The 17,815-nt window shown below is 38.6% G+C and overlaps 1 protein-coding gene across 1 annotated transcript in view; it reads left to right on the top strand.

The window, feature by feature from the left end:
- TMEM135 (transmembrane protein 135) overlaps positions 1–17,815 on the top strand; it is a 158,501-nt gene that overhangs the window by 60,623 nt on the left and 80,063 nt on the right. Inside the window, exon 5 of the mRNA XM_072326849.1 lies at positions 5,285–5,350. Coding sequence (XP_072182950.1) covers positions 5,285–5,350 — 66 coding nt within the window. The remainder of the gene's footprint in view (positions 1–5,284; positions 5,351–17,815) is intronic.

Below are 17,815 nucleotides of genomic sequence, written 5' to 3'. Positions count from 1 at the left end.
GTACTCATATCTGGGATAAGCTCTCATAACATTACTAATCAAAGACATTTTTGACAGTTGTTCTATGCTTTCTGTTGGGCTGATGTGCCACTATCTTCTGCCTGTCTGATCTGTGATTACAAAGGAGGAAGATTATAGCTGGGTTCAGTGGTTCACATCTCAGATCCAGAACCGCCGCGCTGTGCTGGTGCTGGAGCTCCATTCTCTGGCATTTTTTCCAGGCTCTATTTCTTCAGTTTCCCAGACTGGCTGCGGGCCTGTTTTGTATTTCCAGCATTATACTGCTGGATTATTTGTTTACTTATTTATTTTTCTGTCTGCCTTTTATTTAATTGCAGCATTCTAGAGAGCTGAGCAGTTCGCTCCTTTGTGTGGAGTACATGAGGAAAAGGTGATAGTCAGTTACAGGCTGGGGCCAGGAATCCCAGTGAGTACCAAGTACTACTGCATTTTTTAGGTGGAGGGGAGAAGAGTGGGCACAGAAATCAGAAGAAGTAAAAATTATCATCCTGGAAAAAGTTGTAGATACCACAACTTCAGAGTCCTGGGTTTAGATTGAGATAAATAAACGGTAATGCTTCTATCTCATACTCTTGGCAGCGCATAATAGTTATTTTTTGCATTAGGTTCGTTTGTTCAGAGTGTGTTTTGCAGCTGGAAGTTTTGAAACCCTTCTTCAGGGGAGGCTCAGGCCTGTGAGCTGGTTGGCAGCAAAAAGGGTGTTCTCACAGCAAAGGCAGATCTTGTAGATTGCTCTACTTTCATACTTGCTGTCAGCCTTTTCACTCTGATATCATGCTTGCAAAATGCAAATTGGCGTGAACAGTCAGCTTGACAGGAAGGAATCATTTTTAGAGCAAAGCTCTGTTTGGTGTCTCTTGGGCACTGGTATAATACAAAGATTGTCATCTCATAGAATGACTTGGGTTGGAAAGGAGCTCAAAGATCATCTAGTTCCAGCCCCACTGTTATGGACAGAGTTGCTAACCACGAAATCAGGCAATAGAGCCCCATCCAAACTGGTCTTGATCATCTCTAGGGATAGGGCATCCACAGCTCCTCTGGGCAGACTGTGCCTCACTGCCCTCTGAGTACAGAATTTCTCCCTGACACCCAATCTAAATTTCTCCTCTTTTCAAGCCATTCCCTCTTGTCCTGTCACTATGACACTGTGTGAAAAGTCATCCCCCCTCCTGCTTATAAGCTCACTTCAACTACTGAAAAGACATGATGAGGTCTATTCACTGATACTGGATTGCTTATGTTGCATTAATGAGGAGTTTTACAAACCTCCCAAATGTATAGTAAGAGGGATAGTGTTCTTTGTAATCTGAGGAAGGAGAACCACATTCAGCGGGTACCTTTGCTGTATGAGATGCACAGTTGTGCACTGTATTTTCTTACCTTCGAGGTAGTCTTCCTCCATCCCTCATTAACAGGAGCTGATCTGCCCCTTCTCTTGTGTGCACTGAAACCTGGAGTTTGTGCACATTGCAAGTAAGTGCCCTCCTGTCCCTTTCTACATCTGTGTTTTCATTCGAGGCAGGCACAGGGTTATATTCTAGAATCGTATTACCCATCTTGTAAAGTTGCACAAATGTCATGGAAGGGGAAGGAAGGTGTGGTACGGAGAAAGAATGCTGACAAAGAAAAAAATTAGAGAAGTTCCAGAAAACAGATGCAAGATCTTTGTAAAATATCCTTTATTGCAGGAATTCAGTTGTTTAATTTGCTTTATTGCGTTCATCTTTAAGTCACCTGTATGGCAGATAAAAGTGAGAAGTGATTTGATCAGCTCATGACTGAAAGAACGTTATTGTTATTGTGGTAATTTCACTGAAAGGCATACCAATAAATGAGCTCACTGGCTAAGTTAAATACAAAACCCATCATCTGAAAGAACATTTAGATGTAGTGGATTGTCTCACATTTAACATTTTTTTTCATCAGAATTGGAAAAAGATTCTGATTTGAGAAACTTCTTTGCTTTTCTGTTCATTATTGCTTCTGCGTCTTATCAAAACCCTCCTCTATTTTGTAACACTTGTGCTTGCTTTCAAAAGCGGGGTGATGGTTTGCTGACAAGGGTTGTGACAACAGTTCATTTGCAATATGTGGTCAAGTTGAAAAATGTTATTGATGATTTGGATAGGCTGTCATGAACCTTTCTTTAATATCACTTGCTTTTTGGGAACAAACACCAATGTTAAAGGCCAGAGCTGTCAGCCAGCTGCTGGAGCCAAGATCAGTGAACTTAATAGGGAAAAAAATGTTTTGTGCCATTCCATCCATTCTTGTTCTTATAACAAATTGCACCATTTTCATTCTAATTAAACCCATAAATTGTTTTTAATGACTTCCAAAGATCCGTGCCTTTCAGGACATATCTTTAGCCATAACTTATTTTTCCTTTTCTTTCTTCTTTTCTTTCTTTTTCTTTTCTGGAATGCAAGTGGATGCCAAAATTTGCCAGGTGATTAAAAAGTGTGTGATTCTAAAATTGATTTACATTATCAGTTCCCTCCAATGCTTGTATTTGCCGTTTTAACTTTGGTAAAACAGGAACTATTCTGATGAAGTATTATGAGACCATTTTATTTTTTGGAAAACCTAGGAAATTCAAGGAATCTGAAGTGCTGTTTTTCTCATTGTTTCTCCCACTGTTTCCGTCAATAATGCACAATTATTTCCTGTTAGGTTTCTCTGTAACTCCCTTGCAAGAAACCTGAACAGAAGTTCCTGCTTTCTCTGAGGGAGGATGCGCAGTCATCTTTGTCAGTAAATGACATTAGACCTTACAATACATAACAGATTTGTAAGATACGCTGGATTGCTATTTCACCTCACATGCACTATGACACAATATGCATTCCTTACAGTACAGGTTTAGGATTCAGTTGCTATCAGTTTGGGAACACATTTATTTCACACTGAGATCACTAAAACCATCTGTTGATGATTTCTTTTCTTACAGACCTCTGGCTTGTACCTCTGAATAGCAGTATGTAAAGTCACTGCCCCATCCCATAATGGTTCTTATTTAGAGCACATTCCCAGGAAACTGAATGAAAATAAACCTTACGTTTTTACAGCTATGTAAAAATTTTATTATAATGAAAAACTTCATTCTAGCAGAGATGGAGGCAGTTAAAAGTGATCTAAATTCTGAGTCAACTGTCTCTTTGGGAACAGTATTGTTATTTCTTAATTGGACAGTTTTGTCTTTTTAATTAGTTATTCTGGCATGACAATAACTATCTCCAGTCAGTTGTATCTCATAGTTGCACTCACACATCCTGAACCATAAGAGCCCTGAGAACTGTTCTGTGGGGACAGAAAGGTAGTTTTGACCCGACACTTAAAAGTACTATTTCTGGTAGAAATCTACTACTGAAGTCATCCAAGAAATTATTTTGTTTGAGAGCCTGTGTTGAAAGAGTAGTACCAGGTATGCTTATTTTCCGAGTTAATCACAGAATCACAGAATGGCCCGGGTTGGAAGGGACCTCAAGGACCATGAAGCTCCAACCCCACTGCCACAGACAGGGACACCAACCTCCACATTTAATACCAGACCAGGCTGCTCAGGGTCCCATCCAACCTGGCCTTGAACACCTCCAGGGACGGGGCATCCATAACCTCTCTGGGCAGCTGTTCCAGCACCTCATCACACCCTTGGTAAAGAACTTCCCTCTGATATCCAACCTAAATCTTCCTTTAACTTAAAACCATTTCCCCTTGTCCTGCCATTATCTGCTCTTGTAAAGAGTTGACCCCCCTCCTGTTTATAGGCTCCCTTTAGGTACTGGAAGACTGCAATGAGGTCATGATCTTTGAGGTCCTTTCCAACCCAATCCATTCAGTGCTTCTGTGATTCTAATCATCATCCTTTTGAAAGCTGCAACTCCTTTATAATTTCTCTTGGAATCTGCAGATCTCTGTCTCCAGCCTTGTTTTTGTCCAGCTATCAAAGCTATGGGTGGCCTCATCCCCTTGTGCTGTTGGGGTAGACAACCATCACTGCAGTCCTAATCTGCTCAGTGGGGTTCAGCACACGGAGCGGTGCTCATAGGGGGAGATCTCTCTCATGCTAGATTTGTTGTTCCTGTGAATTTTCCTTGTTTCTGAATGGTTTTGACATCTGGTATTAACTGTGCATGTACAAGCATATTAAGAAAGATCTTTTACTAGGGAATGTGAAAAGAAAGTCACACACACCAGTGGCTTTCAAAAGAGACAAAAGGAACACAACAGTATTGACAGAATACTCAATTCACTTGAAACATCCTTGAAAATGTTGGTGGGAAGAGCTGATGAAAGAAACCAATTTGGGGAAGGACAAAAGGTGGCATGAGGTTCACTTTACCTCTGGGAGGATGAAGGCTTGGGAAGGAGAGCCGCATTGAGGCACTGCACTGCGTTATGGCAGTGTCAATGAAGAAATGCATTCTGCATTTGGGGTTCTGGAGCTCACACATTTATTTACAGATACTGATGGGAAACATTTATGATTGCAGCTGAAATTGGGACTCGCTTCCCTACTTAATTTGGAAACAGGTCTTTGAAACAAATCTATTATTGCGAGTACTGATGTGCCAATCCGTGCTTTTATGTAACCAGTGAATTTTTTTCACTACTTTTTCTGACCATCTTGTAAATACAACAACATGGCAATTTGGCATACTTGTGTTTAAACCCAAGGTTGAGAAATCAGCAGAAATACCGATCATTTAGAGAAACTTTCTCTGCTTATTTCAGTTGTGTTGCTTGGTTCTGCTTTTTACCAGAAAGAAATGTGATACAGAACCTACGAGTTTTGTTTCTGTGTTAGTTTGAATTGCGAGTCAGTGGTCTGTGGTTGTCAGAAGTCTGTGTTCCTTGTCCCAGCAGACTAAGCAAAGGATGGGACAACTGACATAGAGAAGTATGCAACCTAGCTACAGCCTGACCTATCTAAAGATTTCCTCCAAGTTATGTTCCATGACTTTGCATATGAGCAGTGTTATGTTTTCTGATGCCTAATTATTGAAGTTAAGAGTGTTGCAGGAACTTTAATGAAGAATTCCAACACACTCTTGTTTGTTTGCTCTTTTAAGGCCATGTTAACCAGCCATATTTAAAATAGGTTCATGATTTTGCATCTGTAAAATGGATGGTGAATGTAGCTGACGCCATAAAAAATGCAATGAAATGTGAAACATTCATGATAAAAGGTGAAATAAATCTTCATGAGCTGAATGACCTTTCTTAAAAGTAACTGATTTGTGTGTGTTTGTTGATGCAGGCCACAGAAACCTTGTTCCGAATGGCAGTAGCGAGAGGAGCTATCACACCATTAAGACATGGAGAAGTAAGGCTATAAATATATGTTTTCTTTTATTGCTTTGTAGTTTTTACATATGGTGTAAAATTTCAGTCATGTAATGCTTTATAAATTCGGGGGGGGAATTGCATTGCCTTCAGGTAAGTGAAGAAGGCTGGGGAATAAATAACTTGTATTTCCACGTTACGCTTTTCCTAAAGGACAGTAGAGAATTTAAATCCTGCCCAGTGGGAGATAAAATATTCTTCCCAAATCACTCCTTTTTAAATATACTTAAAAAATCCTCAAAAAAATTAAGCTTTGTTATGAGGCGGCTGTAAAGAGCTCACTTTATCCTTTCTTCGCTTCTCTCAAGAAATGAGTAACTTCAGGTACCGTATGTGCAGTTATGTGTGTGACATGAAATGCATTACATGTATATTATATTAACACCATAACTATTTGGAAGAAGGGGTGAATTATGTTGCTCGTGCATACTTCTGTGTTGGCATCGTTTCCTTTTCGTTTCTTCCTTCTCTGTGTTGTATATGATAGCATTTTACTGAACATTGCTGATTAAATATGTTCAATATTAGTGGATACAATTTATTCTTACGTTGAATTTGATTTAAAAGAAATTACTCCAGTCAGTCGTGACACTCTGGAAATGAGAACGAACTGATCTGGACATCGCCTCTACTGGATGCTGCACTATAAAGGATTTTAATGTGGAAACTTTTTTTTCCCCATGGCAATCTGATTTTCATCAATTTCTTAGCTAAACTTATGAAAAGTTTGTTTAGTAGACACAGCATTCAATTTGGAATCAGAGCAAAACTTCTCTTGGAAGCCCAGCTGTGCTATACAATGTTCCTTGTGCTGATGTCGTTGTCTTAATTTCTCTTTTGAAAGAAAGTCATATATCTTTGCATCAGTGTCTGAAGAAGTACTTGAAATTCGCCCAGAGAGGTTGTGGATGCTCCATCCCTGGAGGCATTCAAGGCCAGGCTGGATGTGTCTCTGGGCAGCCTGGTCTGGTGGTTGGCGACCCTGCACATAGCAGGGGGGTTGAAACTGGATGATCATTGTGGTCCTTTTCAACCCAGGCCATTCTGTGATTGTATGAATTCAATGATTCTATGATTTCTTGACCTGACATTGTTCAGTTTTTGCTTTTCTGAATATGATCCTTTACATGTTTTGCGTTCTGCTTTTCATTATTTCGTACAGAACATAATGCAGCTTTCAGGAGTGGTAGTTATAGAATATGTGCAATGCTTCTATGTTCTCTCTGTTTAGATTTTTAAGGGAAAGATACTTAATTTTCTGTGTTTAAATGAACAAGTTGGCCAGACAGTGTGTGAAATCTCCATCCTTGTAGATACCTGATGGACAGTGTGAAGTATGACTCAAATGATTCTTATAAAAGAATCTGGGGCATTTACAGCCATAATGATCTCTGTTGTGAGCAATTTGTGTATCTTACACATTGTACGTCATAGAAACGATGTGGTAGAGAATGTTTGTGTTTCTTCTTCTTATACTTCCTCTGATCTTTTTCAGTTAATTAGCCTCAAGGGTTAGAGACCAACAGGCAGATAAGCAGTGTGCGGTTGTAGCTATGAATAGGAAGGAAGGAAGTGGATGAAAACACTTCTGTGTGGTGATGGTGAACTGTGAGAGTCCTGTGACACCATAACCTGGGCATTCCTGGGGCTTAATTATAAATCAGTTCATGTAATGGGAAAAATAAATAGGCCTCTTTTCTCTCTCATACTCTTATCAGGCCCTGTGCAGTGCAAAAATTATTGTGACTCACGGAAGATCTCTTCACTACGTTTCACTGTGGAATTGTAATTTATTAGTTAGAAAATATTTATTTATTTATTTATTTATTTTTTCTTTTCCAAAGGAAATATAATTATCAAGAGTCATATTAAATTTTTTTTAGCTCTTCCAAGAAATTGCTAAATATTTGCATGGTGCGTAACTCAAAAGGAAGCCAGAACAAAAGCTGAGTGTGAGCTAAAGTTGACTGCATTCTGTTTGAGTAGTGTGAAGTTGGCAGCTGAAATGGAAGCTGAGCAACTTGTTTATTGGCAGTTCCAAACTACGCGGGCAGCAGTCCAAATGTGCAAAAGTGCTGTTGGGCTTTCCTAACGATATTTAGATTATAGATCCCTTTAATATTTAAATGGGAGTGAAAATGTTGAATGCTAGAAGAAAATATTAATGCAGATACTTATTCGCTTTTAATTAGTTTTAAAAATTCCAGTATGCCAAACAGTTTAATGGAGAAACGTTTCTTTTATGCAGACAAAACAGAATGTGTGAAAGGTTACTCATTATAATCCAGTTGTCATCCAGAGGTGGATTTATAATACTCCTTGTTTAGGGTAAATGTCTTTTCTGGTGCTTCCACCCTTTTCCTGTTCCTTGAACTCAAGTCATCAAGCTTACAGAACTTTTGAATCTTGCTTTAATTATCCTCGAAGGGACTGAAAGATGAGGTGATGCTGGATATTTGACTTTTGTATGTGGCTTGTAAATTTACTGTCGAGAGTTTAGAAAATTGTCCTGCCAAAAGTAGTTACAAATTTGTGTACATTATGCTAATAGACATTGAAATTTAGATCATAAAGGTTCCTGAAGAATCTCCTTGACAGTTGTATTGCTTTTGGTTTGACTGAAATGTTACAGCATCCCTGGGAGGGAATCAAACCCAGAAGGAGAGTTCAATTTCAGGAATCAATATGTTGCCTTGTTAGTGAGTTATTTTTGTCAGCTGCTTGTCCTGGGGGTGGAGCCTGGGGCAGAACCTTGTAGGGTTTCATCACAGAATTGTAGAATTGCTCAGGTTGGAAAAGACCTTAAAGATCATCAAGTCTAACCACAACCTGACCACACCACCCTAATTAACAACCCTCTGCTAAATCATGTCCCTGAGCACCACATCCAAACAGTTTTTAAACACATCCAGGGATGGTGACTCAACCACCTCCCTGGGCAGCCTATTCCAGTGCTTAACAACCCTTTCTGTAAAGAAGTTTTTCCTGATATCCAACCTAAGCTCACTTACCCTGGCGCAATCTGAGGCCATTTCCCCTCGTCCTGTCACCTGTCACCAGTGAGAAGAGACCAACCCCGCTCTCACTGTAAGCACCTTTCAGGTATTGAAAGAGAGCAATAAGGTCTTCCCTCAGCCTCCTTTTCCCCAGACCAAACAGCCCCAGTTCTTTCAGTCTCTCCTCATACAGCATATCTCTAAATCCTCCACAAGCCTTGTTTCTCTTCTCTGGACCTGCTCCAGCACCTCCATTTTCTTCCTGTACTGAGGTGCCCAAAACTGAACACAGTACTTGATGTGGGGCCTCACTTCAAGCTCATTTTAAGATGATGCAAAGACTGTATGGGCAGATGTGGGCACACCAAATATGCAGTAGAGCTTAAGTACAGAAGCCTTGGGCTGCGTTTCATTAACATCACAAACTATATGTTAGGTGTAGCTCTCCAGTTCTACATCCTCTGGAGCTTCTGCTGATGTATGCTCACCTCATCCCCACAGGAGGATGCCAGAAGGATCCTATGACGAAGGATCCAAACCCTTCTATGACTCTATGATATGATTCTCTAAGAAGGTGGAATCTGGTTATGACATTTTGCAGGACCAATTTTGGCAGTTCCTGTGGAAGAGAGAAACAGAAATGCATGCAGACCATCCAGAGAAGGAGCAGGAGGATTAACAGAGAAGGTGGAACCCTTAATAGAAAAAAATGCCACAGAATATATGTGCTCACATAAACAATAGAGATAGTGGCAGAGACCAGATTCCCATAGAACTGGAACTGATAACAGACATGCTTGAACTCTGTGTGTGTGTTGACACATTACTTAGGACATCCTCACAAATCTGTGTAAGCTTTCTTAATCTCTTTTCGTCCAAAAGCACTGGGACTTTTTTGAATCTCTTTTAAAAAAAAGATAGAATTTTTACCTGGGAAAGGCCCCTTTTCTTCCTCATCCATTGGGGCAGGGTGCAGCGTAGACTCCTGTCAGCTTCAGCTATGTAATTAGGTCAGGCAGACAATAACCTTTATTAGTAGTAGCAAAACTGTAATATGTATGTATTTACATGAGAAGAGTTCCTGATTGTACTTGTCATTAGAGCAGTTTGAAAGAGATCTTAGGACATGCCAATTATTATTCTTAGTTCTGTACTGTGAAGGTGACAAGGTGTAGGGCAGTCATTAACATGATGATCTCCCTTATGTGTGCAGGGACTTATTCTAGAAATCACTGATTTCAAGATTTGACTTTTGAATTCTATCGCAGCGATGTGTCTGCCTGTGTTTTCAGCTGGCTTCATTTGTAATGCATGACATGCAGGAAGGTTCATAAACACCATCATTGTAGATTGTGAGAGGTATTGTGAATCACTCGAGATGAATTTTCATTCGAATATAATTGCCTTGGGCACTCCGTTTCCTGTGATTTCAGCCTGAGGGCATACCAGGCCTAATCACTTACAGGCACGTTAGAAACCAAATGGCAACGTGATCCCAGACATCTGATCCTTACCCTTTTGCCTTCCTATCACAAAGATGTCATTATTGCCAGGGGTTCAAAAGTTCTGCTCTCACAGACTACCCTGACATCTCTGATTTCCACTCTTTTGTCTTGAATACTCTGTGACTGTCATGTTAATATGTGAGGAAAGATGTTTTCTCAGATTTACATAAATCTTACAGCACTGGAGACACTCCAACTACAGCCCTGACGTCTCTCTACTCTTTAAACCTTCTGTTTCTAGCCAAGGGCTCTTTCAAAGAGTGCTGTTGGTCAGAGCAAGTCTTGTTTGCTCTCACTGGAAATTGAAATGCTTCATAGCAAACTGTGTTTGACATATACGAAAGAAATTTGGTTTGCTACAATGAAACTGAAGGTCTTGTAAGGCAATGTCACAACATTCATGGACTTTTCCTGCCTTCAAAGTTGTATTGTCAGGCTCTTGGATCTTATTTGGTGTTTTCTTTCCCTCCTGGTTGAGGGTTGCTAGCATGAAGAAATATGTGTATTTTTTTACTGTAATATGTTACAGAAACAATGTCAATTTAGTTTAACCAAACCACGTTTTCTGAATATGTGGCGTAAGATCCAAACAGCCAATATGTTTCAGCGTTCACTTCTCTTACCCAACACTCTTATTTTTGGAAGGAATTACGTTGCAAAAGCAAAAGAAGCCATTACTTGGGGGCAGATCTGAGTCCTTTTCCTCTAAAGGGTGATTACTTCTCTCTGCCTTCAAGAGACAGAACAGTTTCATTTTTAACTATTAAATATATACATATATATATGTAAAAATAAAAAGCAGTATTAAAGTAGATCTGAACAAACAAAAGCCATTGGTAGGAACTGGGGACGTACGTATCTTTTACTTTTCTGCCTACTGAAAACTTCTCTGGAAAAGATTTTGAGCCTGCTTGTAAAACAGCAAATGGGTAAAACATATCCTTGAGCATAGAAATGTCCAACAGTCCACTCACTTAAGGTTGTTTTTTGGAACGTGTGTCGATACTGCTTTAAAATTTGTGTTGCTCTCTGGAAAACCCTTCTGGCAGGTCTGAATTTTGAACAGCTCAAATGTAATTTAATTGTAGAAGTCTGACCTGCATGCATCAATAATACCTGGCAGTAAATTAAAAGTAAATAATTCTTCTGATTAAATACAGTTGAAAACTGAATCTGGAAAAAAAGAGAATGCCATACATCCCTAAAGAGGATAATTACCAGATCCCCTTCAAGCTGTTCAGTGTCTGAGTGAAGTTTCTGCCATGTGCTCAGCTGTACGAAGGCGATTTCAGCCATGTCACTGCATCTTTGGTGCTACACTCTGCAGGATTTTCCTATCTATGTGCTTTGTAGGCTGGGAGTCATTTCTAATAATGAGAGGAAGACGAATTTGTCTCAAAGCATTAATTGAATGTGAGGAAGTCTTCTTCTCTTTTAATATATAATTTGCCTGAAGTTTTATTGATGTATATTATATATATATTACATATATATATACCCCGAAATATATTGATGTATTCTGGATAGTTTTAAAGTGAAGCGGTGGGATTCATAAGGTAGGAAACTTGCCAAATGAATATGCTGTACATATTGTGTATGCTGCAAATCTAAGGTAGAAATATAAGAAAATAGGATAACTGTTGCAGCATATGAGGAGAATCACTTTAAAAAGATAGCACTTGGGTTTGGAATCTTAGAGAACTAAATGTTAATGCTTTTATCTAAGTGATTAATGCTTTGTAGTTTTCTTTTAATGCACGGGCAATGTAGTCTGTCTGCTTTTCGGAGACTGAAATAATGCAGTTTAGCATTTAGAATGTTTTACATATCATGCTATGCATTGTTTCTGTTATAAAACAGATTTTTAATGCAGGCAGGTGGTATTTATTTACCTTCTTATAATCATAACTTCCCCTTTGTGAAATAAAACATGCGTCTCAAATGTATACTGCATTAAGCTCAGAAATATTTGCCAGACATCCTCCACCAAGAAGCTTCTGACAAGAAAGGAGAGAATTACATACTTTAAAGATTTAATTCTCTCTTAACATTTTCTTTTACCGGTCATATATTCTCCAGGTTTCTTATTCTTTCTCATCAGCGAAACAGCAAGTGTGTGGCAAAAGCAGACAGTAGAAAATTATGACAACAAAACAAACATAAGGAAATACATTTATTTCCAATTAAGTATTTGTTTAACACAACATCTCGTGATTAAGAAATACGGTATCTGGGAAACATACAAAGTTGTTTTCTTAATATAACGACATTTCTTAATTTCTTTTTCATTAAAAATACAGTTTGTGATTGTCGCTTCAAATACAGGCATTTCTGTAACACTACAGCATCTGTTTTGTAAATATTTAAATGTTGGTCTTACACGCCATGGCCTTATAATGGAACCATCATCTTGCTTTACACTTAGACCCTGCCTCCAAAGACATGGTCTGGGAACTGCATTGTTCTGCCAGAGCGAAGATAATCTATAGGGAGAGTTGTACTTCCAAACATTAGGAGAAGCACAATAGCTGTTGCAGGAGGATGGTATTTGAGTCATGCCTCTTTCTCAGTCTGCTGGTGACGGCGATAACGTTATGCTTAAGCTTTTGAAAAGCTGAATAAATAGGAAATTGTGAAAAGCTGTTTAAATTCATAAAGCTAAGGGTGTGTTCTCATTCCTCTGTGCATTTAAGAATGCTAAATACATGCAGGAGGGAGGTTTAAAGCATACAATCAGTTGATCTTTAGTTTCCACGCCAGCAGTTTCACTCGAGTTATTGGACTAATAGTCTTGCCAATGGTGTCCTGCCTTGTCATTTTCTTTAATCTGTTACAATAAAAATAAATGCATGCCATCTAATTAATTTCTTATGCTATGTGTAGATTCACTTTGAAGATGGGATACTTCAATTTTAGTGTAAATGTTGCTTGCATCGAGTAATTCCCAACTGATGAAAATTAATATTCCTTTAGGAGAACAATGCAAATACAACAATTGTGTTAAAGTGATAGTTGGTTTTTCATGCCTGCTCTTTGGAATTATCACTGAGTTCAGTTTGTTAGAGTTTTGTCCTCCCATTTCATTGACAGATGAAGGAGTGGCTCAAGGCTGTTCCTCAAATCACAATTGATTGGTAAAATCATGTTGACAAGAAAATAAAACCTGGACAGATGGAAGGCATCATGGGCTTTTTCCTCTGGTCAGGTAATAGGGGATAAAAGATATCACTGTGTTTCTTCGTGCCCAGTTGCATCTTTAATATACTCATTCTTTTTCCTATCCCAGTTCAAAATATTTGGTGCCCCCTATTCATATGTTAGATGACTAAATATGAACAAAAAAAGTAGCAGGCTTTAATAACTGTGCCTTTGCTGCAAAGAAGGCTAATGGGATCGTGTTGGGAGGAGTGCTGCTGGCAGACTGAAGGAGGTGATTCTGCCCTTCTATTCAACACTGTTGTGATCTGTCCAGTGAAGGGCCACCACATTGATGAAGGGACTGGGGCACCTCTTCTGTGAAGAGATGCTCTGCCTGAGTTATCAATCACAGAGTCACAGAATTGCTGATTCACATTCACATTTGGACTTGCAGGCCATCTAGTCCAGCTCTTCTGAAATGAACAGACAGCTACAGTTATATCATGTTGCTCAGAGCCCGGTCCAGCCTGGTCTTGTGAATGTCTCCATGGATGAGATATCCACCACAGCTCTGGGCAACCTATTCCAGACTTTACCACCCTTATCATAAACAACTTCTTTCTTATGTCCAGTCTAAATCTCCCTTCTTTTAGTTTGAAATCATTTCTGCATGAAATCTTGCTGTACATTTTTCTTTATTTGTAAAACTAGAATAACGGCACTTAAATATATGGACAATAAATAGCATACAAAGTCTAGATTTTAAATATTCCTTATATAATCTCCTTCTAAATTATTACAAAAATCAAAGTGCAGTATCCAGGACAAAAATCTCCAGTTTTTACACTAAGGATCTTAGGATGACGTCCCCAGAAGTGAAGGTGTATGAGAGCGCTGTTCATTTTCACAGATTCTCAGGAAGGTTGTCTACCATATCTGGGAACGATGAGACCCAAGTTGTGATCATAGAGTCATAATGTCATTAAGGTTGGAAAGACCACCATGATCACCTAGTCTAACCGTCAACCCATCCCTACCATTTCCACTGAGAACCACATCCCTCAGTGCCACATCTCCACGGTTCTTGAAGACTTCCAGAAATGTTGACTCCACTACTTCCTTGGGCAGCCTGTACCAATGCCTCACCTCTCTTTCTGAGAATAAACGTTTCTTAATACCCAAGCTCATATTGGATAGTGTTTCTAGTGAATTGATTACGGAAAGGCAGAGATTGGGGTATCTCTGCTTTAAGGCAGGTTGGGATCGTCATCTGTTGAGCAAAGCTGGCTTCCTTGGACCTCTGATGCCATGTTCCAGTGGTCCGAAATCACTTCATGCTTGAAATCTTTGTTCTTCTTTCTTTTAAATGAAGGACTTTTGTGAGCTGGTTCTTGGAGACCAGCACTGTGCCTGTGTCATGCTCAGGAGAACAGTCTAGCCTCAGAAAGCTGAATACCTCTACAAATGCAAAGCAACTCTTTGTTATGGGAAAGGTCAAATGTCATTGCTCAAGTGTGAGGGTGCTTCATGAAACACTAATAGCGGGTGCTAATTAAACTTCATTGTAAAAGTTCCCTGGCGACTCCATTGTAATGTTTTTAATGTATTAAATTGTTTTCTTCTATAAAAAAATAATAATATTGTTTTTCTTGACTAGCAGCATAGTGTGGGGTAGCTGGGCTAGCGGCAGGTCTTGCCTGGCAGCAGCAGGAAAGTTAGCATGCTTGGGCTGCTGGAACAATCCTCCTGCTCTGAACCATGAAACCAATCTGTTCCCGTCAGTTGCAATTTTATGGAAACTAATTCTTTCATGATGGAATCAGGTGAAAAATATGTGGTTCTGTTTAACAAACAGTGTGTGCAGTTCCTTAAGGTCACGGGGAGCTTTCCCAGTGACATGTGCACGCATTCAGGTGTGTTTGTGTATGATTATGCACGTGTACATTGAACATGCATATTTATATATTGAAAATGACAGGCAGGTTGTTTTTTTTGAAATATACTCTTGTTTTTTAACTATGTAATATACTTGATTAAATTGTATTGAATATTAAATATTTGCTTATAATAGTAGAATTAATATTTAGTTCAGTTGTTTCTAAGTTTCAGAAACTCAACTTTTTAAACTCAATGAATATTCGATATGAACATTTAATGAAATATATACATAATGCTATAACACAAACTCCAATAATGAGCATTTTGAAGCAGTACTGTTTTCTGTAGGAAATATGTATTATACCGGTGACTGCCTGAATAAAATAATGACCTTTCATTTTTAAGCACCCTGCAGAGCTGCAGAAAATGAACTGCTATCTGCAGTCTGCCTAACAGACTGCTCACCACATCACCGCATGCAATTAAACATAAGTGATTTTTCTGCTCAAGACAGGCTCAAGAGTGATTTAGCAATGAAACTTAATTACTTCTAGCCCTTAGAGAAAATGGCTCGACGAGGTTGAGGTTGTTGGCAGGGCAATGTAGGAAAGCAATTGCTCAAACTCCCCTCACCATTTCTGAGTTTATAGTTGCGGTACTTAGCCGCGTTAACCTCTAATTAAGCAAATATTACCACAGAATTGTGCATTATGTGTTTTTGCTTCTTTGCTACAGGCTAAAGGCAAAGACAAAGGTAATGAAAATGCAGCTTCTTAAAAACAAGTGCTGTGCGCAAACGAAAGCTCTTTTGTGTTAATAAAAAATAGCATGCACAGCTTAGTTCTCAGATACCTGTACATGTAAGGTCACTATGCTAGACACAGGAATCTCAGGCTAAAAGCTGAAACTAGGTGCATTTGTGCTTCTTCAAGGTTTAATATCTCATAGTTAAACAGTTTCCTGAATTTGCAAAAAGGTGACCAGAAAAATGACAAAGGAACTGAATATGAAAGAAATCATATTAACTTTATAGTCAATATTGCTTTATCTGAGTTATTAGGAATGTGTTATTTAAAGGAAACAGGAACTTCAATTCTGTGACTCCAAGGAATACATCTGGAATAACAATTTGGAGGGCCATATGGCATCAATTGGCTTATATTTTCCTATATGGAGGTTCTGATTGCAGCAAAGAGAAGGACTGGTTGTTAATTATGTAGAATTTAAAGTACAAACACTGTGTTGTTGTTTATTTTCCTCCCCTGTTCAAGTCCATTAAGTTCTTAAAAAAAGATGGGAGCTAAGCAGAGAAATTTGACTTTTCTGTTTGCCATCCAAGATGGTAATTTGATTTATTTCTGTGTTTTATTTCTCCCCTGCAAGATTTTTACTCCTTCACTCTTATCTCTTTGTGTAGATAAATTTCATGTACAACTTCATGAGAATTTTCATTTACAAAGAGTAGTGATATTAGAGTTGCAATCCATTCAGTATAGTTACCTCCTCAGTAGTGCTTGAAGTCTTATTCCTGCTAACAGCATTGGGCTTTTTTTATTAGTTGAAGTATTAATGGTAACACATTGAAGACATGCCTAAGTATTTACAAGAGAGTACAGCATAGGACACTAATTCTCAAAGGCACATTAGCACATGCTCTAGTGTTTTACTCAGTAGGGAGTGAATTTAAGTGTTTGTATATGTCTCCTTGATTTCAACAGTATTTAATGAAATGGGTGACTTAAACTTTTTACTGGGCAGGAAATAAGTTAGGCCTGCAAGTAGAGACTTGAAATGAGCACAATTTTAGGCTTATATTTGGCATCTCTAGAAATGAAGTTGGTGTATCTGAGTACTTCTCATAATGAAAGAACAGTTTTTTGGGGGGAGTAAACAGCTATTTAAAAAACAATGCTGAAGTTTCTCCTTAAATTCATTCTTCTTAAACTTTCCATTCCATGTACTCTTACTTTGAAATGTTGAGGCTGAAGTTCACTAGACCAAATGAGGTTGGTGCCCCTTGTAAGTCTTTGCTATGCAGTCTTGATTCACCTCCTCTCATCAGTGAGGGAGCCATCAATGTGGAGATGAACTGTTTGGTTTAAAAACTTGCTCTTTATTTTTATAATCTTGTAAGACTGGCACATTGACCCCCATGTATGTGTTGGCTTTTAATTCTCTATAAGAAGAGCTCAGCAGTTGTTTTTAGGTTACTCCTCTGAATTTTCTTTCCTTCATCTGAGCTGTGTCATTGTACAGTGTGCAGAATGGAACTGTCCAGAGGCAGATGTGGAAATCCTTCTTTCTCAATAACCATATTTTGAACACAATGTACTCCTCTCCCATGGATTTCATTACAACTGATTGGACTTTGTGTAAATTTGCGAGAAAAACTTAGATTAATTGTTCCTTGTGTCATCTGCATGCCCTTGAACTCAGTTTTATTTCAGAAGGATTATTTCAGAAGGGTTGAGTGCAAGAGAAACATTCATGGGTACAATTCTCCAGAAGGTTTGGAACATCATGAGAAAAATGTTCTGAATTCCAGAAGTTTGGAAGCTCTCACGTGTTTACTAACATATTTCTGAAGAAAAAACTCTTTTTTTTCCATTGCTGAAACTCAGAATATTTTGACTGCAACTTTTGGACAGTAAAACCTGAGCCTAGAATGATTTTTTAAGAACTAAAGAAAGTGCTCTTCATTGTTTGTCTGAATGATGATGGTGATGATGTGTGGAGGAAAGGTTGATTGATATTCATTACCACGTTGTCGATATGCATTCAAAGCCTTGAAACTCATTCTCTTTTTCTTCATCTGAAAAAGAAGCAGCAGCTGATAAATACTGTGGCCTGGTACAAACGCTGGTTATCAAGTAATAGTTTGAATGTGAGACATTATATATTTACTTTGCAAATATGACTTTCCAACAG

This window comes from Excalfactoria chinensis, chromosome 1, assembly GCF_039878825.1.
Source record: "Excalfactoria chinensis isolate bCotChi1 chromosome 1, bCotChi1.hap2, whole genome shotgun sequence".
NCBI lineage: Eukaryota > Metazoa > Chordata > Aves > Galliformes > Phasianidae > Excalfactoria > Excalfactoria chinensis.
This window is presented reverse-complemented; position numbering and strand designations above follow the sequence as displayed.